The 23,012-nt window shown below is 44.2% G+C and overlaps 5 protein-coding genes and 1 long non-coding RNA gene across 8 annotated transcripts; 2 read left to right on the forward strand and 4 right to left on the reverse strand.

The window, feature by feature from the left end:
* Positions 1–14: 14 nt before the first annotated feature.
* On the forward strand, positions 15–16,479 carry Lrt (Leucine-rich tendon-specific protein). The gene is made up of 6 exons (XM_020951061.2): positions 15–831; positions 13,128–13,536; positions 13,605–14,792; positions 14,869–15,015; positions 15,084–15,169; positions 15,231–16,479. Exons 1-6 carry the CDS (start codon positions 815–817, stop codon positions 15,838–15,840), a joined length of 2,457 nt encoding a protein of 818 aa, XP_020806720.2. The 5' UTR covers positions 15–814; the 3' UTR covers positions 15,841–16,479.
* LOC147644349 (uncharacterized) lies at positions 8,020–8,565 on the reverse strand. Its single transcript, XR_015270564.1, has 2 exons — positions 8,372–8,565; positions 8,020–8,301 (listed from the first exon to the last, which is right to left on the reverse strand). It is a non-coding gene; the product is annotated as an uncharacterized LOC147644349 (long non-coding RNA).
* Positions 8,611–10,811, reverse strand: LOC110182908 (lysozyme). 2 transcript variants are annotated; one of them, XM_020951067.2, is made up of 4 exons: positions 10,481–10,811; positions 9,281–9,429; positions 9,068–9,220; positions 8,611–8,869 (listed from the first exon to the last, which is right to left on the reverse strand). In XM_020951067.2, exons 2-4 carry the CDS (start codon positions 9,426–9,428, stop codon positions 8,700–8,702), a joined length of 471 nt encoding a protein of 156 aa, XP_020806726.1. In that variant the 5' UTR covers position 9,429; positions 10,481–10,811; the 3' UTR covers positions 8,611–8,699. The 2 variants fall into 2 exon arrangements, with proteins under 2 accessions (XP_020806726.1, XP_086684175.1); XM_086828049.1 differs by having other exon boundaries at positions 9,281–9,455; positions 10,481–10,629.
* On the reverse strand, positions 11,326–13,749 carry LOC110182910 (lysozyme). Its single transcript, XM_020951069.2, has 5 exons — positions 13,628–13,749; positions 12,265–12,682; positions 11,798–11,886; positions 11,665–11,728; positions 11,326–11,579 (listed from the first exon to the last, which is right to left on the reverse strand). The coding sequence occupies exons 2-5, from the start codon at positions 12,416–12,418 to the stop codon at positions 11,446–11,448; spliced, it is 441 nt and encodes a 146-aa protein (XP_020806728.1). The 5' UTR covers positions 12,419–12,682; positions 13,628–13,749; the 3' UTR covers positions 11,326–11,445.
* Positions 16,446–18,150, forward strand: LOC110182909 (uncharacterized). The gene is made up of 3 exons (XM_020951068.2): positions 16,446–17,288; positions 17,413–17,631; positions 17,687–18,150. Exons 1-3 carry the CDS (start codon positions 17,153–17,155, stop codon positions 17,779–17,781), a joined length of 450 nt encoding a protein of 149 aa, XP_020806727.1. The 5' UTR covers positions 16,446–17,152; the 3' UTR covers positions 17,782–18,150.
* On the reverse strand, positions 17,862–22,962 carry Fem-1 (protein fem-1 homolog B). Of its 2 annotated transcripts, XM_020951064.2 has the most exons (7): positions 20,973–21,140; positions 20,790–20,889; positions 20,213–20,495; positions 19,394–20,136; positions 18,919–19,334; positions 18,635–18,861; positions 17,862–18,578 (listed from the first exon to the last, which is right to left on the reverse strand). In XM_020951064.2, the coding sequence occupies exons 1-7, from the start codon at positions 20,990–20,992 to the stop codon at positions 18,415–18,417; spliced, it is 1,953 nt and encodes a 650-aa protein (XP_020806723.2). In that variant the 5' UTR covers positions 20,993–21,140; the 3' UTR covers positions 17,862–18,414. The 2 variants fall into 2 exon arrangements, with proteins under 2 accessions (XP_020806723.2, XP_020806722.2); XM_020951063.2 differs by lacking the exons at positions 20,790–20,889; positions 20,973–21,140 and adding an exon at positions 22,448–22,962.
* Positions 22,963–23,012: the final 50 nt, after the last annotated feature.

Here is a 23,012-nt window from a genome sequence, read left to right on the forward strand (position 1 = left end):
ACGCATATGAAATCATTCTGTTGGCGGTGGCTCGACCTGCCTTACCTGAGCGTAGGCCGCTCAGTCGAGTTTCAGACGTCGTCGGGTCCAGTTCGTTAGCGCTACCTCGTCGTCTCTCAATTTCTGTGAGTGTGTGTAATTGTCGGTGGTTCTCTGCCTCACCTGGCCGCATGCAACCCGAAAACAAAGTTCGTCTGAGCGGCAAACGTGAAAATGCAAATTTGACCATACTCGAGAGTTGGTTGTTTGTGGTATTACCTACTTGGCATTCCTCGGTCACAGTCATCGTCATTGTCAGCGTCATCATCCCTCCAGAATCTCTGGGAATCCTGGCGGCCAGGGGCAAGGCGCACAAACACATCAGCAGAGTCGGACTCGCATCCGTTTCCGGTTCTTTCTGTTCTGTTGATTGTTCCCTATACATACTTGCAGTGCGGCAGTCGGTAGTTTTTCATGAATGAAATTTTAATTTCATGAGTGCGCGAGTGTGTGTGCACCGCATGTCCAGTCACAGTTCCAGTTCCAGCCCGAACTCCAGCGGTGTCAACTGACGGTGCCCTCCGATCGCATTGTCGACGCTGCCGGGGCGTCAGTGCACCGTAAAGATCTTTATCGCATTTTAAATACGTTCTGAGCAGAAGGCAGAAGGCAAGACCCGGCCGGCAGGCAGGTAGACGGCAAGCGAGCCAGGTTAATGCGGTTTATTGTTCTATGAACGCTGGCTGGCACCGCTCTCTGTTTAAGTTTCGCACGCTGATAAAGAGGAGCAGCGACAACACACACCAAACGCACGGACTTCGCCCTGGCCATCAAGATGTGGCCTAAGCTCAGGTGAGTCTCTCTGGCCCAATTCGCTGGGCAAATAAACATTTATGTGTGTGTGCTCTTGATGATGGTGGGGAGACACCCACAAGGCTTTATTTATGTGTTATGTGCGATAGAAATCAGTATCTGGCATTTGCCATTTTCTACAGCAGCGTGTGTAGCAGAAATTAGCACCTTTTAATCTAATAATAGCGCTGGATTCGAACGCAGCCTAATCGCAGTCTTAATCGTAGCCAGCCCGTGGGCAGGTGAGTGGATCGGATTGGCTAAGCTCGACTCCTTATGAACTCGTATTAAAATTCAAAGCTATAATGATTTCAATCAGCTCGCAGTCATTTAACGCCGCCCAAGCGTACGGCACTTCCGTTGTGTTTTGTCTCAAATTTCGTTTAATTTCACGGGCTAATGTCTTCCCAATTCACCCGGGAAGCCCACGCTTTTCGAGGGCCAGACACAAGAGGCATCCAAGAAATGGGAAGAGACAACATGGAGCAGGAATGGAACGAACCCACACACGGTGCCTCCATTGACTCTCTCTCTTCCCCCTCTCGGTTTACGCGCAATTAGCGCTTTGTTGTTGCTGCTCCACTCTCTTCTAACTCATCATTTTCACAGCGGGCAACCATGGATCTTCGGGCTCTGCTCACAAGCGACAATGTAGGAAAACTCTTTTTATTTTTATTTTCATTTCATTTTCAAAAAACGCCCACAACAACAACAATGAAAGCGGAGAAAAAGATTGCTCATAATTAATGTTTATATAATTTTTTACTGCTTTACATGCGGCTCATTAGCCGCCGCCTGGCTCGGGTTGCCTCCGCTGTGGCCGCCGTTTCTATTTATTTCAGTTTCTGTTCTTCTTGGCTTGACATGGCAGGTTCGTTGCCTAAGTCTTTTGTTTGCCAACTGCCAACTGGCAGCCGTGGGCGTCCGCTTGATGCGGGAAGCGGAGTGACTGCGACTACAGCAGTCACCGCAGCAAATGCCCAGGGAAAAGAGATAAAATAAGAAACATTTGTGCTACTTACCAGCCGCTGTAGCTGCTGCTGCTGCTGTTGCTGTTGCTGTTGCTCCACAACAAGTTGCCAAATTTGGCAATGGGAGCGCAGAGCTCAGAGCTCAGAGCGATGCCTGCTGCCTGCTGCCTGCTGCCCACTTACTTTTGTGCCCAAAGTGTGTCGCCGACATCCGAGCATCCAATGAGCTAATGTCTCTTGGCAAAGATGAGACTCCGCTGACACCGCTTGTCACAGGGAATAGGACCTTCCACTGGTTTCTGGCAGTGCATGCATAACTTATACACAGAGACATTCACTTAGCATACTCCTCCGCAGCATCCGAGCAATTTCTTGCCATACAACTCTAGTCTGTCTCTGGCATTTGCATTTGTGTGTGGGCCGCCCACGGTGTGTTTGGTGTGGGCTAGACCAAGTGTGTTAGTGTGTGTTTGGGGCATATGCCAACTGCTGTCGCATAATATCTTTAATTTAGTTCATTTCCAAGCCCATTTTCGTGATGCTCCGCCACACTCAGCTTTCTTTTCGTCGTATAATTTCCCTCAAAATTTCATTGATTTTTCGGCTCTCGTCAAGCGTTTTCCACTTTTATTTATTGGTTTCCTGTGTGTGTGTTGTCTTGGCTTTCGAAATGTCGCAATTAACAGTCGATTTAGCATTATGCACATGCGTTGGCGGCCTCCTCGTGCCTCAACTGGCTTTCTGAGGTTTTGTGTGGGCTGTGAACTTGGTCTTTAGGTTTTTTTCATTCGAATCAAGGGAGATGGAGAATGTCATGTTTTTTGGAGGAAATACTACATTTATCCATGCTTGAAAAGAGTAGAAAAATGGTACTACGATATAAGAATTAATCATTAAATTGCATATTTGATATATGAATGTTTTTCGAGGTCTGAGTCTGCCTGATTAAAGACACATAAAGTTAGTCTCGACTATAAAGCCAGATTACAGAATTGTAACAAAAAGTATAAGAAAAGAGATATTTACTTTATAAATAAAACCGTCTTTGGTGCTTGGTTTTAATGTATATATTAATTGAGTCCTCAAAGTTGCTGATTTACGTATAACACACATTTATTACATATAATAAATGAATATAAAAATGTTTACTCTCCTTCTTAATATTATATTCGCATTGTCCATCAGTCTATTAACACGATATCTTTCTGCTTTACCATTTAATATTTTACTGCCTCATTCAAGTCAATGTTAAGAATATATAAATACCTTTGTATGCATTAAATTTGTTGCCCAAAGGCAAGTGAAATGAGCTTCAGGAGCGAAACGGACGAGAATCCCAGTCATGTCCATAAATTTCGGTCTCAAATTGCTTTTAGTTGTTCGGCTGCCGCTGGACTGCCATCGGCATATTCATATGCAAATGGCAGACACAACACACAGAACTCAGACTCCTCTCCTCACTCAGACCTGAAGCCTCTTTTGGGCCAGAGTAAAAAGGCATCGAGAAATCCAATTTAATTTAAATTAAACACACTGCCTGGACACCAAGTTCATTCATTCATGTTCATGCTCGGACCGGGACCGTATTCGGGGGCTCATAAAATGCAAGATTTGGTAAATAAAATAAAAATGCAAGCGCACAAAGCCCGGCTTATGGTTTGTTTACCTTGCCCCAGGGGAAATCGGAGCAGATCTCATCGGATCAGCCAACTGTTTCTCTCATTGGGATTTGGATTCAGAATCGGACTCGGATTGCCCGACCGTCGTCTCGTTTCATGTTTTGTATTTGGACCTCATCCGAGACGGGGGCTTGAGGTCCGACTTGCAATGACTGCTGCTGTCACTTATCGGTTACTTGGCCTGCGATTTGCTTAATTGTTCGAGTACTTGGTCGAGCACAGCTGCCCACGTGTGTGTTCAATTAAAAAGTAATTTGCCCAACGAAGGCAAAACAAAAGGCAGCCAAATCCGTTGCGAGCCACCCACACGTTTCCGCTGACTTGTCGTCTCGGCCCACTCTCAAAAAATAATACTTACTAATTTTATTTCTCGGAGTTGTTGCCGTTGTCCGTTCCTCTGTTTTGGTTTGTATTTTCTTGTTTACAGCAAAAAACGAGTTTTTGAGACCTGTGATTTGCAGTTCGCTTTGACAATATTACCAGCAATTCGAGTCTGACAGCGAACCCACATAGAGCGACAAGCTCTTTGCTGCATGGAACACACATATTTGGGGGGCAGAAGTGGTCGGTATAAATCAGAAATTGGTTAATTTTTCAATTAAATATTAATTGGTTTTTTAAATACTTTCACTGAGAATTTTGTAAGAGCAATTAGGAGTCCGTACAGCTTAAATATTTCTGTACACTTTGGATATAAATATATGATTTTAAAATAAGTAACAAGAGAAGCATGGCTTTAAAGTTATTTGTATGTTTTGTATTTTAAAATTCCTGAAAGTCAGGAAGATCAACTTGGCATTATCAATAGGCATTTATTGAGTTAAAATTAAAAGTTATTAATTCACGTGACTGATAAGAACGATGATAATACTGACAGGTTTTGCCACCGGTTTACTGCAATGATATAACTTGGTGGACAGGTCTTACATTGACTTGTATAAATTATATTTGTCTAGGAAGAAATACAACAAGCTGGTTAGAGATGGGAAGAAATAGATTTAGTTACTCTTAAAAATACTACATTAAGCCTCAAATTACAACTTAAACGCACACGTTACTTACTTTCTGTTTGAACGGACTCCCAAGTCAAGGCATTTCCACTGACATAAAGATAGTATAAGCTTATATGTATATTCTTCCTATACTCCAGTGCTATGTTTATTGTTTTGATGGTCTTATAATTGTAGATGGAAAAATAATATTTGCGCTCCTTGTCAGAATGCCAGCATCCGTTTCCGTCTTACAAGAAAGACGCCTTAATGGGCAGCCTTCCGATGCGAGTCATTCACGCAGTCGGTTCTCACAGGCCCAAGGGGGAGGGTGAAACAAGGAACCAGGGACCAGGGGCCAGGATCACAATTAAATCCCTTTTGGTTTTCAGTTTCCTGTCCCCTTTTGTCTACTCCTTTTCGGCATGCTAAATACCCAGGCAGACCACAATGGTCGGACGTGGATGTGGATGTGGGATGTTTGCTGTTGAATGTTGAATGTTGAATGTTGGTGTGGCTACTTCAGTTTCGAAAGCAGCTGCTTCGGTTTTCCACCTCTCTCCTGGCCTTTTTGTGTGCCGCACGTCTGTGGTTGCCACTTTGCGTGACATTTCGACCTTTGGCTGGCTTTTGCAGCAACTTTTACTATTTTCATGCTAGGCATAAATTTCATTTGCCACACACACACACACACACACATGAGCCCCGTTCGATGCGCTTTCAACAACAGAACAATGCCCCAGCAGGTTGATATTCAGCATGGCCAAGCTAGAAATAACAAAAAAAGATTAAATAAAATAATATAATATAGAAAAAGCAATTTACAAATTTCGCCTTTGGCCTATGCAACATGTTGCTGTCATTATGATTAGCAACATGTTGCCCAATTTGCCCGCCGCTGCCGTTTCGGCAATTCATGTCACTCGTTGCGGTTGCTTTAGCTCCTACAAAAAAATAAGTTACTTTATGTATAAATAATTAGGCAACTGCAACTGCAGCTGACGCCGAAAATTGTTTCCCTAAATTGCCGTGGAAGTGGGTACGAGGACGAATTCCCCTTACTTTATAAATGTAATTTACTTTTGAAGTAAAAACAGACTAGATTTTGTTCATTTTAGTAAAGTTCCTTTAATTTCTAAATAAAAATAATACTTAATATTACTAATTGCTTGTAATTCGAGCTAAAATATTTTTTAATTTATTGAAATTAAATTTCTTAAGTTGAGATTGAATGAGTTCTTCCCTACTATTCCTCTGAGAATCTTTCGAAAGTGTTGTTTTTGACTTACTAATTACTCTTGGAGTTTGCAATTGAGTTATAGATCGATCATAACTAAGATTAAAATATTTGCATGTTTATCGAATATAATATATTAAAAAATTCATAACTAGGTCAAAAAAGCATTAATTTTTATTCGGAAAGCTGTCCTATGTTAGTTTTTATTAGGTTAATTAATATGCATATTAAATTTGGAATTTAAAAAGATTCAAATATTTATCAATTTTTGGCACTTTTAATGATGTTACCCCTCATAAAATTTTCAAAACATAGCTAGATCGATTAATTCTGATCAAGAATATATATACTTTATAGGGTCGGAAACGACTCCTTCACTGTGTTACAAGCTCCTGACTAAAAGTACAATACCCTGCAAGAGTATAATAAACAGTAAAGAGCACCTAAAATTCGCTATCTACTTGGCCACAATTACTGGCTGTTTTTTCTCGAATTTTTTGTTGTTCATTTATTGCCAAAGAAGGCGAGCTAACAAAAAACGCGTTTTTAATTGTTCGGTGGCTTATCGCAGTTTTGGCCATTTTGGGAGCGCAAAAATGTTGAGCAAAAAGGGGAAAGAGAGGAATGAAACCCAAAAACAACTAAAAACAAAAATATCCGAAAATAATAATATATGGTGCCAGTTAAGACTAAAGTTACGTGCGAAACACATAAGAATTGATTTGTTTTTGCTTTTCTAATTTGTTGTGAGCAACTTTGATTGAAATTCCCAATCAGTTGTGCAGTCAGCTGCCAGATACACCCATTTTGCGGCGTCATTATCATATGTATCTGTATCTGTATCTTTTGATCTTCATGCAGCATCATTAGGCAGCCAAGAAAACGATGCAATGCCGTTACCAGCACCATTGCAAGCCATTTTCAGCCGTTTGGCCTGGCTTACTCCCATATACTCGTACCATGCGTACATATACATATGTATGTTTAGGCATCCAAACGAGAGGGTTTATTTCCGCTGACGTGCCTTAATTTCAGTCAGTTTGGGACTGGCTCTTGCCGCCGTTTCAGCCGTTTCAGCCGTTTCTGGTGTTTTGGTCTCCATCTCCACGCAGTGCGTCTGCTCCGATGATGGCGATGGCGATGACGATGACGATGACTATGACTATGGCGCTATGCGCCTACACATCAGACATCGCAGGTTTTAGAATCGTCTGGCAAGGGGCTTCTTAGCTAGGCTACTTGGTTGGTAAGATATCTAAAAAAAAAAGACTTTAAAACATAAGACTACGGATAACGAATTAGCAAGGATGCCACAAAAGTTGCTTTGAATTTTACATTATTTATAAATGCAGAATACCCATCGATATGATTATTGTTAAGGATTCCATCAAGACTTCCTTGATTCCCAAAATCAAATAAAGACTTGAAGAATAATATCTTATATTTAATTTCCAAGTTACCTAAAATAGTTTGATTTAAATTCCTTGTGAGAATTAGGAAAGAGCATTCAAAATTCACCTACAGCTTGCATTTCCAACTCTGATGTGTGTGGGAGCTGGCAGCAGCACCCTGCCCAGATGAATAATCAAACCAAGTTGGCGTCTCCAGTTTGCACACGGAAAAGTGATGGCGACGATTGCCTTGGGTTTCTTTCCGTCTCCGTCTCCGTCTCCGACACCGACACCTCCTGCTCCTGCCCCGCTCCTCCGACCTCCAACCCCTGGCTATATGTAGTATCTTGATTAGCGAGTCCGTGCTAAGTCTGAGGCCAAACAGGCAGCGTGCAGAAGAGCACCTAGTTAGTTAGTTAGTTGTTCACAGCGGATGGTTGATGGATGTGCTTTGATTGAGTGCCGGGACTCATCGCTTCGCTGAGTCAGCGGCGACAGGTCAGCCAGCGGAGGTATTCAAATCCGGATCCTGGGAGGTGTGAGGCGTGGCATTTTATGCATAATTAGCCACACTGAGCACCGAGGGAGGAGGCATTGGGCAGAAACCTGGGCAAAGGAAGAAGCGAGCGGAAATTGAAGGCACTCAAACGTTTCGAATCGCTGGCCAGTTAGCGTGACAGAGGTGGAGTTGAGCTGAGCTGCATTTTAAAATATATATTTTTTTATTGTTGAGGACGTTGCCGGTGTGTGTACGCAGTGGTCAACACTATGCTTAATGTGGGCTGCACAGAGAGAAATATTTGAGGATATTTCTAATTGAAATATGGTGGCATATATCATAAGATTCTGTTAAAGAAAGTCGGAATATATTTAGAAACAATTGCAGCTTAAGGCCAGGCTTAAAGAGTTAAACGACAGGCATTTAAAATGTATTATGATTCAAGAAACAATCTGTAATTCATTATTGTTCAGTGTGTGTTGATTTAGCAGGAAAAAAACAGATTTATTTTGACCACGTACATATGCAAAGCGCATTCTAATGGAACCGTCTATGCCAGTGTTTCCTCTGTCCATGCCTGGCCATTGTAGGTTGTAGTTACGCTCTGATTTTTGAGCCTCCACCTGTTGCTGTTATTGTTTGCATGCTTCCCTGATGCCCTGCGGTGCGTTTGCAATTGTTGCTGCTGCCACTGCCACTGTTTGCTGGCCCCAAAACGGAAACGCCGCCTTTTGTTGAGCGGAAATGCAAACCGATATTGTTCAAGAACCTTACCACTCCATTCGTAACAATGATTGACTTTGAATGGGTCTCGTCTCGGGTTGCACCGTGTTGCGTCGCAGCTATCAATTACTAACCCCAGTCCCAGTCCCAGTCCCAGTCCCCGTCGCGATGTCATTGGAGAGTGCCATCAAGATCCCAACGCCCAAACAAAAGGCACAAACAGCTCGCCCACTTGGCTAAGCTCCCTGTGTGGGCAAGCCGCAGATCGAGATCCAGATCCAAACAAGCAATTATGCAAAGTATTCAAATATATCTCTCTTTCCCGCTATGAGTAAGTACAGTATACATACATATATACAATATGTATATAGAAATAGGATCAGCCGCTGGGAGAACGCAGGCTGCGAAAGTTGCACACCACGCGAAGATTGGGAAGATTCTGCTGATTGCGACAGAAGCGATCCCAGCCCTTCCAGTACTTGAATCCCTCGCGCTCCTGGATCAGTTTGGCACAGGCAATGTCATCGCCAATGTCGTCGTTGGAGAAGTCTGCAAATATTTAAAAAGGAAAACATATTTAGATTCAAGTCTTAGGAAGAAGTCTTCTATTTAAAATGTATCCAAGTCTAGTACCACTTTATTATTGAAAGGTATTATAAGCAGGACATATTCAACTCACTCGATTTAAAGGATGTTATTTTAACTATAAAGTTTATGATTTGAGAGACTAGTTAACTTTCATCTCACCTTCACATTTCCTATTGCACAGACCTCCCTTTCGTCCCTCGGCACAATAATCCCTACTATTGATCTGGAACAGACCATAGTTCTTGCTCTCATTTTCCTTTTTCGTGATCTTCCCGGTGTCCAGGTAACTTTCATGTTCCACCAGACATATCCCTGGAAAGAGTAATATCTGAATTTACAAAGGATTTTCCTTAAGTTAATATTTAAACTTACAGTTTGAGATGAAAGTCTTGTCAAAGTTGTAATTTTCAACCAGGACGCGGGTGAGTTCACAGCGTTGATATTTCTTGGACTCCACTACCTCAGATCCCACCAGCAGCAGGATCAGCAGTGGAAGTAGGCACCTTAAAATGGTATTCATTCTGAAAGTAAATAACAACAGCGGTGTCTTGGATTATTCATAGAGAAATGTATACACAGGGTTTCCTCATTAGCTATGGACTTAGTTAACCAAACAGTTCAGTGATTGTATTAATGTCCAAGTTGTTCCTAGGAAGCACCTTATCGTTGGAGATCGATGTTACTTCTTCGAAAACTAGAGTCAAATGAGCTTTAAAAGTGTTGAAACTCTATTGCACATCTGGCTTTTTTTGGGTTGGTGAAGGTGCTTTCACAGTTTATTGGTTATTCACAGTTTCCAATGACATTTGTGTTCTTTTTTTTTTAGCACCAAACAAGAATCACTCAATTGTGGCTAATGATGAGCCCACTAACAATACACCAAAGCTTTTACCTTTGTTTACTCCCACACAGTTTCGTGGGTTGAAATCGTTTCTGGTTTTTGCATAGAATGTTTTTTATTATATTGTATTATACAGACTATCTATTCTAGCTTCATATATTTAAATACCTTTCATGTCACTTTGCTTTAGTATCATAGTGACTTAATTGATTGAAAAGTTAATCCACTTACTAAGCCTAAGTGATTTGAATAGAATAAATTAAGGTTTCACTAGAAATACTATAAGGATGATATATTACATATATTTAAGCTAGTAATTTTCTGTCAAGTTATGATAGTTCCGAGAATAAAAATGTATTATAAATTTCCATTAAGAAGAGATACTAAGAAAAGCAAGTAGTCCCTTAAGTAGTACTATTTATACATTCTATATAGAATCTGTTCCAGATAATATTCTGCAGGGTATTTTGTGTCTCTACCAATTTATAAAGATATGATCCAATCTATCTACCATCAAGGTTGCCAAAATGTAAACAAACCAGAAAAACATTAAAGTTTGGAGCTCTACGCAAGTACACGTTTTACTTTTCTCATACTAATGAGATTGAGTTACTTCCTCTGGCAGAACACTTTTACTTCAGCAAACAGTTTGTTTACTTTGTTTACTTAATTATCGCAGAGAAACGAAGTTTGTTTAGGGGATTGCGAGAGTCTAGAGGTATGGCGATTACCTGTATCTTCTTGCCGCGTTCCGCGGGTATTTCGTGAGCTTGGCAATGGCGTGCTGCTAAATATCATTCGCTCAACAACAACACCCAAGATCGGATCCGGTGCGAAGCTAGCTCACCGGTGCTACGCCGCTGACCCGAGTTTAAGTACTGAACGCCCGAATATTCCTGAGGTACAATTGCGACTCGGTTCGCGGCTGAGTCGGGGAGGAAATTCTCTCCCAGAACGCCCGATCGTTTGAATATGCTCTGCGGTGGCCGATAAAGCTGATAAGGCACTAGCACGCCGACACGGCTGACTTCCCTCACCTGAACAGGTCCAAAGATCTGGTCTGTAGAGATTCCCCCCTATTTGAGTTTTGTCTTCCTCGGAAGTTTCATAATTACAGCGATAAAAAATCAATATATTTAGCAATCAATTGCATTGTCGGGAGTTCAGTGATCCAACTTAAGGAAGGTCTGTGTTTGCTTAAACAAAAGTTTCAGGTAATATGAAGCTCTGGTATTAAAAATAAAAACAATTGTAGCAGAAACCAATGAGGGAATTAGTCACGATTCGGCAATCAAAACTTGAGAGAAAGCTGAACTTATAAATACAGAGATATGTATATTTATACTAATTTTACTTTTACTGTACCCAATAGTTCCGGATTCCTATTCCCCCAAATGAAGATAATTATAGTCCTTGGAACAACTGAATTTAAATCTAAAACATATTTAATTTAGTTATGTTTTTAACTTTAAGAGGTAACTGATTAGCAAATAGAGAACCCATCTACATTGCCATAGCATCTTCCCTACGCTGATAGCGACAGATTCCTGGAAATACCCGCAAATAATCACTGTGATTTGAAAAATAAATATACTGTTTTCTGTTTTTCTCTTCCAAACAAATTGACTTAAGCTTTATGTGATTTAGTAGCTATGTATACAGTTAGTTAAGGCTAAGAGCAAGTCAAAAAGCAGTCCTAGCAACGCGAGACATCGGGCAGCGTGCGCCCACGACACTTGCTCATCCAACCGGGCCAGGCCTGGAATCCATGGCGGTTGAAGATCTGCATGGCACATCGTGAGTCATCCGAGATCTCGTCGTTTAGGAACTCTGGAATGGAAAGGTCCGGAAATCTCTCCACATTAATATAACTGTGGCGTGGGCGAATGTGGAATGTGACCTTAGGGGGACTCACCTTCGCATTTGATGTTGCAGATACCACCGCGACGACCCTTGCGACACCAGTTTTTGCTGTTTATCTGTGAATTGTGGCAGATTCGTTGAGTGGCACAGGAGAAACTAGAAGAAGGGAATTGGGGCTAACCCACCTGGAAGAGTCCGTAGCTGACACTCTGGTTGGGCAGCTGCATGGACTTGGACGTGCTGCGTCCGCTCTCCGCTTCCACAAGACAAACCCCTAGGTGTATAAATAAATAATAAATTGAATAAGATAATTAATGCCTATTAAATGCCTGGGAAATTAAATGCAACTTATGCAAATTGAAGTTTATCTAGTTATTTAAATTCGAGACATTTAAGTTCTAGTGAATTTAATATATTTTCTAGTCTGTTTTGTTGACAAGGAAAATATATTACTGAACATCTCTCAAGTGGACACACTTTTAAGATTCAAGTTTTGGTACCTTATGTGTTAAATCAACGACTTTAAGATCACCTTTATTCTAATATATAATATATTTTTTAAAACTTTGTATACTTTTTAATTACCCCACGATAAATACTTTGTAATCAAGAGTCTCTGTTGTTGACCCTTTGGATTTTGGTCCATACTTACAGTTGGACAGATAACTGCGGGGAAAGTCGTGACGCAACAGCTCCTTGGCCAACTGACACCGTGTCAGCAGCTTGGACTCCGTCTCCCATTGCGAGAGCAGGAGGAGATTCAGCACCAGGACGAGGGCACCGCCCTTGGGCAAGTGACTGGCCATGTCGGGTTAAAAGAAGGGATTAATCGTAGGTTGTGGGGACCACTGCTAATCCTTTGGACTTGACTTGAGAGAGATTCCAGAAATTCCAGAGCTTCCCTCCGCGGCAACTGCGAGCACTGTGCACTTTGCTGCGGTATTATTTCTACGAAACTGGATGCGTAGCGCCCGAAATCTGGGTTTTTAAAGCCTCGCACGCAGTTTTTTTTTTTCTTGAATCCACTCTGGTGGTGTCTGTGGAAGTGGGAGGTGTCACTGGGGAATGACCTGGTGACATGGAAAAAATGTGAAGGGGATTCAAAGATGATGAAAACATAAACTATCACTAATACTATAATTTAATATTGAAGTGCTTGAGATTTCGGTGTTTTTATAGCTCAAAAGAAGGGAGGAAATAATTTCAAAATCGGTCTGTAGTATCACATCTGTAGATTATCTCTCAGTGCATTCCATAAATCGCTCTGATTGCGTTAAGCTCTAAATTGGCAAATTGTCTTGCAGAGATAACAATGGGAATCTTAAGCCCGAAACGCATGTTTGTGTTTGTGTGTCAGAGTGTCAGTGACAACTGCGGCTTGACCTAAAAACGAACGATCTGATGATGTGCGGGGAGTGCATCCAGTGCATCCCAGCACACTTGGTCTCCGTCTCCAAGTGTTTACGCTTTCAATGGGCATGCCACTAATTTCCATGAAAACTTTTCCACTTACAGCCTACTTGCACTTCTCCTGCTCTCGCTGCAATGCGATTTGATAGCGGCCAATGACCTCAAGGATCTGTTGGAGGACAGTACCACGACCAGTAGCACCAGCAGCTCCACCCCACGAACCCGTTTGGCCGCCTCACCCACAACGCCTACGGCGTACGTGGTGTCCGCAGCGGCAGTGCCCGCCACTGCCACAGGCAAGATTAGATCCAAGTCCTCCTCCGGGAAATATGTGAACAAGAGCTCGCCCAGGAAGCGCAAGGCGGAGCAGGTATCTTCGCTACCGTTGCCCGTAGACGATGGGCTCACGGAATGGAAGTGTCCCAATATAACAGGCACCCGGAACGCGGAGCTCGAGTGCGGCTGTGATCTGCCCCACACCCTCAGATGCAACATTGATCTGCACGGACTGCTGGTAAGGATTCCTCTTGCTAATACCCTTAATAATCCTAAGCTTTAATAACCTTTCTTAACATCTTTCAGCTCCTTGCGGACAGACTGCGTACCTCTCCATACTCCATCTCTCTGCTGGACTGTTCCCTGCGCAATGTGACCTTCCTGAGCGATGCCAAGATCTTCGACGGAGTCTCGTTGCACGGTCTGGTCATCTCCTCCGGCGAGATCAAGCGGGTGCACAAGTCCGCCTTCTTGGGCATCCGTGGGCCACTACAGGCCCTTGGTCTGCCTGGCAATGCACTGATGAGCGTGCCCTGGAACGCCCTGTCCACATTGGGGGCCTTGGAGCGTCTGGATTTGGCTAACAACAAGATCAAGGCTCTGGGCACAGCCGACTTTGTGGGCTTGGGCAGCCTGGTTTACTTGGAGCTGAGCAACAACCAGATCTCGAGCATCTCCCAGCGAACGTTCGGTAACCTCCGTAAGCTGGAGGTGCTGAAGCTGGGCGGAAATAGGTTGGGCGACTATCCGCAGAGTTTGCGATCCTTGAGCCAGTGCCTCAGCCTGCGCCAGCTGGATCTTCAGGCCAATAACTTGAACGGACCCCTCAGTGAGCAGACGCTGCCCGGGATGAGGAACCTGGAGAGCTTGAATCTCAATCGGAATCTGATCAAGAGCATCCAAAACAAGGCCCTGGCCAACTTCTCTCGATTGGTTAGTCTTTCGCTTCGCCACAACCAGATCGATGTGCTGCAGGATCACGCCTTCTTTGGCCTGGGCACCCTGGACAGCCTGGATCTGAGCTACAATGGCATCGTGGCCATCTCCAGTGCATCGCTGCAGCACCTGAGTCGCCTCACGGTCCTGGATCTCACGCATAACTTTCTCAGAGCCCTCACCTCCGATCTGATAGCACCGCTACCCTCGCTGAGGGAGCTGCGATTGGCGGGCAACGATATCTCCATAGTGGCTCGGAATGCTATGGATGGGGCTCGGGAGTTGGAGAGCCTCCAAATGCAGGAGAATCCGCTCTCTTGCGACTGCAGCATCCGTCCCTTCGCTGAGTGGCTGCAGGTGTCTCAACTACATTCCAGTCTCACTGCCTCCTGTGTGACGCCGCCCAGGCTGGAAGGTGCTCCACTGCTGCAGGTGCCCGTGGAGACGCTCAGCTGCGACATGGACAATGTGGAGAAAGATAATGCCAACATTATGCAGCATCTGGAGTCGCTGGCTAAGCCCAACCAGACGTCGCGCGTCAAGGACTTGTCTGAGGAGGTAAGAAAGGTTTTGAAAGTTACAAAAGGAACTTGATATTCATATTAATATTAATTATCAAATTTTATGATTATAGATTATTCTGCACGAGCTCCACTATTCGGCGGACTATGGCCTCATCCTTACCTGGCTCCTGAATCTTAGCAAGAAGGACTACATGTGCGATGCCATTTTTGTATATAAAGAGGAGAACATAAACGAGATACTCATAGACAACTCACCGGTAATAAGCTTAAATAAATAGTATAATATTTAAAATCCTTGCTGAATCTTCAATCCTATCTGTTTTAGATCCACTGCGAGAGCAAAGTGGTCAATGGCCAGAACACAGTCAGCGTCATTGTGCCGGATAGCTCATCCCTGGAAATAGGCGAGAGGTGAGTTGCTGCATTCCCTCTTTGCTAGATGAACATATTAATAATTACCAATCTTTTCCAGCTATCGCTTTTGCCTGGTCATGGTCCAGGAGCCGAATTCAAAGAATGATCTGAACATCGGTTGCTCGAACATCACCCAGCTGCAGATGAGCAGTCCCGGCTCCATTCCCGTGTCGCGGCAATACCAAAGGCGTCCATACTACACGTCCAATGAGCTAAAGCCGGAGGCAGTGCACGAAGCTAGCGAGGATTACCAGCTCAATCAGCGGCGCTTCAATCCAGTGGTGGTGGTGGGCAGTCAACAGCAGCAGACGCATCCTCATCAGCAATCGACCCTGTTGCACAGCTACACGGTGATTGATTCGCTGAACAAGAGCTTCCTTCCCGGCCTGGGTCTGGGCGTACTGGTCACCTCTGTGCTGGTCCTCATCTGGGGAGCGACCCGCATCCGACACTCGGGTGGCAGCAATGGCGGAGGAGGCGGTGGCGGCGGTAGGGGCAACGACAGCATCGGCAGCAACAGCAGCAGCATGCACAACAATAACAACAACAGTCGTCCGGGCACTCCGACGGCGACCACCTGCTATGCGGCCTCGGATCACATAGCCCGGCTGGCGGATGTGGAGAGCGGGACGCGCTACCTCAAGCTGCAGGCCACGACCAGCCTGTGAGGGAGCACTGGCAGGACGTTGCACCTGCCCACTCAATGAACCATGTGATAGTACAGCGGCAACTGTACCGACTTGCGTAGCTTAGACAATAGACGTAGCCCTAAGGTCCACTGCACTAATCCAAATAGTTGGCCCACACACTAACCCACTTGTGCCATAAGCTAATCGATACGTATCCCGAAACTCCCATATATGAATGAAGAGTGTACAGCTGTGGTCAAAAAAGTACTTGAAACATATTTGAATTCAGTTGAATTGTTTTTTGATATTTAAGTTTAGCATTATGTAAATTCTTTTGAACTAGCCTTCGACAGAAGTGTTGTCTAGATATCCTTTATATAAAGACATTTTAAAAGAGCAATCAGGGAGATTTTAACCTGAACTTTCACATCCATTCTTTTGACCTCAACTATATCGATTCCCTCAAATGTCGGACCTCTTTTGGTCTCATCCAGAACTAGTGTTAGCTTAGTGTACGCCTCCTTCGTGTTAAGAACGGAAAACGTAAGTCATGACCCCTTACAAGTAAGGCTTTAATAATTTATTAACCAATTCAAAGCACACAAAATAGAAAAGAAAAACATAATAACAACAAGTAAATAAATGTGAAATGAGAAATAAAAGCCAATTTCAATCGAACTGAAAGAGTTCCTAAGGTCAGTTGGCCAATTTTCGGAGGTCTATTTTTGGGGCTAGGCATTACCACATAATGCTAAGTGGGATATTAACCTCGCACATCCGTGACGTCACGAATAACACGCCACAAACATATGTATGTATTTGCTTAGAGGAGGACCGTCAACCGTCAAATTAGCTCATTTCTCATGGTCACCACCCACGCTCCCCCGGGAAACTACAACCATGCACACATTCACACTCCATACAGGGTACTCCGTTTGGCATACGGCTTATCCTATCCTTATCAATCATTGCCCAATTTATCGACCTAATGAGAATTTTTAATGCTTATCCAGAAATCAAAGTTGGCAGCCACAAGAGCTGGACTTCGGATGGCGCCCCCAACCATGGGCAACTCCTCTACTGGCTTCTAGCCGCGTTATTGTTGTGGCCATCCGCTGATATGGCGACCGTGCGTCGGCCGCTCGGTCCCGAGTTTCTGGCTGGGTCAGTCAGTTGTTCCGTGCCAGCCGTCGGGCGACAACAATGACCACTCGACGACGCAGCCAACGTGACGGCATTTATCGATTTTTGTCACCACCCGTGGAGCGCTAGCCAGCTCCCCAGAGCACCCAGTCAAGGAAAAGTTCCAGCCCGCAGACCCATCGCTGGGTCGGACATCTACGGCCTTCACATGAGCATGCTAGGATTTGTGTATCTCGTTCTCATCCTGGGCTGGATACTGATCGTGCTGTTCCTCAAGTGCAAAAAGTCCTTGGCCGCTCCTTTTCGATTTGGCGAGAACTACACTGATGCCATCGCCGATACGGGTAGGGTGTCGTGTCTCTGTCTCCACACACACAATATACGCAAGGCAGATAGGAGAAATCAGTGTTGCATCTGAAAGAATAAACTTTTAAAGGTTATGTTATTTCCATATACTCATTTTCGCAGACCGTCGTCCCTCGGTGCATGTAATCCAACTGCAGCACGATGATGTGGAACGGGAGGATCACTATCTGGACAGTTTTCACCAGAACACGGAGAACCTGCAGCGCTACTCTCATCGCTCGCAACGCTCCACCCTGGAGGAGCGTACCGTTGAGCGCACCTATCCCACGGATGCGGTGATAAATCCGGCCTATATGCACGACGAGGATTACGTGATCAATGGTAAGCGACGTTGTCCAATCCAGAAAGAGTTCCCTCTAATCAAGTTTTCCTGAAGCCCCGCCACCGTCGTACGAGGAGGTTATGCGCCAGCCACAGGTGTATCCGCAGGTGCGCCACAACAATCACAAGATCAGTGATGCTAATATATAATTAGATATAGAGTCTAGATATCCCTTCTTTCAAATTGTATATACTCGTTCTTTCGTCTTTGTCTCAGCTGTGATTTACAGTTTTTGTATACGTTATATTTTGGTTGATTTTTTATTTCACATTTCACCTAAACAAAACATAATCAATTCGATTGATTCAACTTAGGTGGCCTGCGCCCTCTTGCACTGCGAATAATAGTAGTGTTTACATAGAAAATGTACAAAATGATTTTACGCGTAATAAGGATTAATAGTTATGTGATTACGATTAATAATTACAAACAAACAGTCAGTCCACACGGATTGTAATTGTAATTGTAAATAAATTAAGAGTGAAGATTACTAAATAAAATGTGTACAAAAATAAAAACGTTCTACTTTCTTGTATTCTTTTGGCTAGATTAAGTCGCTAAATTCGATATACATATATATTGATACATATAAATGTGTTCCAACTTGGCTCAGTGCATTCACAGTTCTAATGACTTTAGTTGCGGCAAAGACTTTAAAATAAAATGATGAGCAACGCCGTACTAGAGGCTCCCTTGAAAGCCATATTGCAATTCGATGTATAGTCGTCTTCCATCTAATTATTGTAAAGTCTTTGGTTGCGGCTAGTGCCTATGGCAAATGTCTACGGGAGCACCTTGTGCACGCTGTGCATTTGGATAAAGGCCTCCAGTTGCGTGGGTATCAGGCCCTTAAAGTTCAGCCTGTGGCTGGCAATGGTGCGTGCAGCCAGACACTTGAGGCTGGTGTGAGCATTCTGATAGGCATGCAGCCGATTGGCTAAGACAGCTAAAAGGCAGAAATGTATTATAATATATATACCCATTATTATTCCCTTAACTTACGTTGCTTGCAGGCCGTGGCTGCTGTCTGTCCAGCCGCATTCACCGCATCCAAATGCGCCCCGGCCTCGACGAACAATTGGAGAATGCGTGCCATCTCCGCCTGACGATCTTGCGTGGTGTTCACCTTGGTCACCAATATGTGCAGCGGGGTATTGCGTGCCGCATCCACAGCCACCACGGAGGCGCCGCAATGGACCAAAACCAAGGCAGTGGCATAGCAGGGGAATCTAGTTGGGGAATTCTTTCAGTTTATCTTGGTTAAAGTTAAGTATAAGCAACAATACCTGCACATTTCATTTGTATAGAACTCATCCACCGGCATTACTCCGTTGACTGCGATATGCAGCAAGGTCTGACCGTCCTGAAGGCGCGTGTCATTCTGTATGAACTTGCGCACCACAAGAAATAGTTGCTGGATGTGCTCCTCGTTGATGTCCTGGTCCTTCTTGCGACGAGCCAAGTGCGTCACAATCTTGATGAGATACAGCGCAGTTATGCAGTTCTGATTGTTCTGGTCCTGCCATAGACTGGGACAAGCGTTGGGCTTGGCTTCCTTTATCTTGAACTTGTTGTTCTCGATCTCCTGCTGGCACTTGGCCAGAACGGGCAGCACGTGATCCAAGGTGAGGTTGTGGTTCTCGACGCGCAGTATTTGGGCGAAAAGTTGAGCGAAACGAAGGAGATCGCGATCTACAGAGACCTAGAGCAGAATTACAAAGTGTTAGGAGTATTGAACAATTAATAATTTTAATAACTCACATTATTTCGCATTCTCAGATCTATGGCATAGTTCCAAAGCACTTGGCACTGATAGAACCTGCCCTGATCCGCCATTACTGCTCCCCGGTAGATGATGGCCTGCGGCAATTCCGGATTATTGCGTCCCAATATCCGCTCTCGAATAGCCAGGGACTCCATGTGAATGGAGTGGTGGTTTAATTTGATGGCATACAATTCCGGCAGGTTTTCAGTCTCAAACCAACTGTCATAAGCGGGCACAGAGGGCTGAACCCGCTTCCGGATAATGCGTCGCGGATCGCTATATCGCATCTGCATGGCTCTCAGCAGATAGCAGTACGCCTTGTTCACATCGTACTTAGTCTTGTCATTCGCATAAGTGGCCCCTAGGAGCTCCAGGGCCGTAATTTGCTCCTCTAAGCTCATCAGTCCCGGCCTTTGAATGAACGCCTCGAGAACATCTTCGTGGAGCCGTTCGGCTGCCTGCAAGGCTGGCGTAATGCCCAATTCATTCTTTTTGAGAGTGGCTCCATGGTCCAACAGGGCAACCACAACATCCAAATGACCGCTCTCAGCGGCATAGTGCAAGGCAGTGGCTCCACACAACGCCTGGTCGTTGGCCCTGGAGCCATTCTGTAGAAGGGTGTTTACCACCAAGTGGTGACCCTTGTAGGCGGCAATCATCAGTGTGTTGTTATTGAATAGATTCGTGGCATTCACATCCGCTCCATTGTCAATAAGGAATTCGACAATGTCCAAGCGACCTGGAAGGATATTCACATTAGATGAAATATAATGAGAAATTGCACTCTTTTTCGATCAGTATCGACTGGTTCCTACCCTCATAACAAGCTGCTCTCAGCGGCGACGACTGCGCCTTCGTATTGTGGTTAATGGCCGCCCCCGCTTGCACCAGCATTTTGACAATCTGCAGATGCCCCATACCGGCTGCCACCCAAAGGGCGGTGGCTCCGTATACCACCATTCCGTCAAAGATGACATTGCACTCCCGCTCCAAGTCAACGTCATAGTGCGATAGCAGGGTCTTGACGAATTTCACATTGCCCGACATGGCTGCCATGGTGAGCGGGGTCAGCGATTGTCCATCTGGCTGATCGAAATTCTAGGGAAACCGAAAAAGATATATAGAGAACGTTAGAGGGGCCGTAGGCGATGGGAAACTTATGATGTGCGTGCGCAGCCGTTTCACAGTCAAGGTTGGACGAAAATAGTGCGTCGCTAGTGTGAAGTGTATAGCATATGTATCCATCTTGGTGGAAAATGTGCAGCAGGCTTTCTTTGTTCGCTTTACAATGGAAAGTCCGCGGACCAAAGTCCATAAATGGAATATTGCGCTGTGGCCACAGAAATAGCATCTGGGTCAAGAAACTGCTGCCCAGGGACTTCGCACACTCACCGCCGGGTACGTGATGTAGTTGGTCACGGGCAGCGTATCGTTAGCTCCTCGCCAGAAGCCAGCTCCTGGCCAGGCGGACTCATACCAGCGCTTGCGAGTGCTGCAATTATGGTTTTTGGAGAAAGGCAATGATTCAAGCTCTAAGAGGATCGAAAAAAGGTCTATCTATGTATCTTCTATTACCGATACAACTCCGCGTGCATGGCCTGGAATCTGAATTTTAACTGGCAGCTGCTGGCTGTGCAGCATAGGTCCTGCCGAGCACCGAAAAACTCGATAAAACTTCGCCAGGCACACGATTCCCAACCCTAAGTTTGCATATACGGCCATTTCTGGGGGTTGAATCGAATCGAACCGAGTCAGAGACATACATAGATCCTGCGCAGGGCCGAACAGCTGTTCACCGAGAGAGGTCCTTGAGGGTTTGTTTACCACCCGCAGCTGTTCGCCTGCATTCCTGCCACTCGCAGAGAGAAAGAGCGATATCAAGGGTGGGGGATTTACCCGCATTCCTACACTTAGCTTAAATTGTTTGGCATTAAAATTGATTTCATTTCATATTTATGAATCTTATTTTATGAAATATATTATAGATTTGTGGTGGAATTAAAGCATCTAAATTTGTTTGACCTTTTCTTGTCTTTATAGCCCAGTTTAAATTTATATGGACTAATTACGTAGAGTATTCGCTTTTTGAATTAATTATATTACATACATAATTTTAAATAGATGATGTTAAAATCTCATTATTTTTCCTGTGTTCTAATCTGCAATCCCAAATCTAGTCGGTTTGTATGCAATGTATAATTACTTCTATTGTGAGCAATGTTTGCTCTACAAAGTTCGATTAGATTACGACGCAGCGTGATGGTGGCGAATATATTTGGTTAATAAACAAATTAATAAACGCACATTTCACATTCAAGATTTCAGGAAACTGTAAAACATTCGGCGACTGGCAACCGGCCAATTCCGTGTCCAGAGAGACACGCCACCCATGAGTAATTGGTTAAAGATGGCCCACTACTGGGTGTCACCTACTTGATGTCCCATTGATTGTGGCACTGGGCATCTCTTGGTGCCTCGAATAGGGCTTGGATCTCTACGGTTTGGTCATTAATTCCCCCCTTTCGGGGCTCTTACTGCGGATTGCCGATTTTTGCTTGTCTTTTTGGCAGGCAGTAAAGTTATAAACACACAAGAGTGGAACAGTGACAGCTCGTTAAATACAACTATTAAGGTGTACATCTAAACTTGAGATTCAATTCTAATCAGGCCCAAAAATAATTAAAAATGCTTTAATTTACACAGTGCAAACGGATAACCATTATTATCGGATGACAGCAGTTAACAGATTATCACTGTTATGGAATGACCACTGTAGAATGAACAGAGCATATGGCAACATCCCCCTCCCTAACACTCCCTGTCTCTTTCGCTCACTCGTTCCCTCTCATAAACAATGACAACAAGTAAATACCAAAAACAAAAACACCAGCAATGGAGCGTTTAAATGCGCTCTTTGGGGCAGCACAGACAGTGGGGTTTACATATAAACCCAATACGTATACGTGCGGCAGCGATTTTCATTAATGACGCAGTAGTAAATTAAGGCAATTACGCAAAGGAAGGCAGCGTTCGCTCCAACGGGTACTCACTGTATTGACCAGGTGCGTCTGCACCTCCCTGCTGCTGACGGTGTTCAGGATTTCGACGAAGCTCATCATCTGGCCGCCACGAGCAGCCAAGTACAGGTTGTTTAGCTGCGAGAAGCGGAGGCGCTCCTGCGGGAACTTGGCCCGAATCTCCTCCGAAATCTCCACCAGCATGCCGTGGGCAATGTTGAAATAACCAAAATCGGGTGGGTATCCGTCGTATATAGAAGTGTGCTCCTCGTCTTGAGGCTCATCCGCCGGATCGATCTCCATTCTGATCGCGATTTATTCTCTTTTTTTCACGGCGAAGAATTCACGGAATCTTTCGGAATGCGCTGATCATTAGAGATGGAACCACATCGATGATTTCGATGTTAAAAACACAAATATCGATCATATTTTTATAATAAAAGCTCATAACACGATATTTTCCCCACCTCTAATGTATCGTCTTTTGCTAAGTCCGCGATAACGATGTCTGTGCCGCGAAATTTAAATATATACATTTGAACTTCTCTACCTTTTACACTGCGTTCTGCTATAAATACGGAATTTCAAAACGCGTTTC

The sequence above is a fragment of the Drosophila serrata genome, unplaced genomic scaffold, assembly GCF_035046125.1.
Source record: "Drosophila serrata isolate PLE 108 unplaced genomic scaffold, ASM3504612v1 contig_184, whole genome shotgun sequence".
Taxonomy (NCBI): Eukaryota; Metazoa; Arthropoda; class Insecta; order Diptera; family Drosophilidae; genus Drosophila; species Drosophila serrata.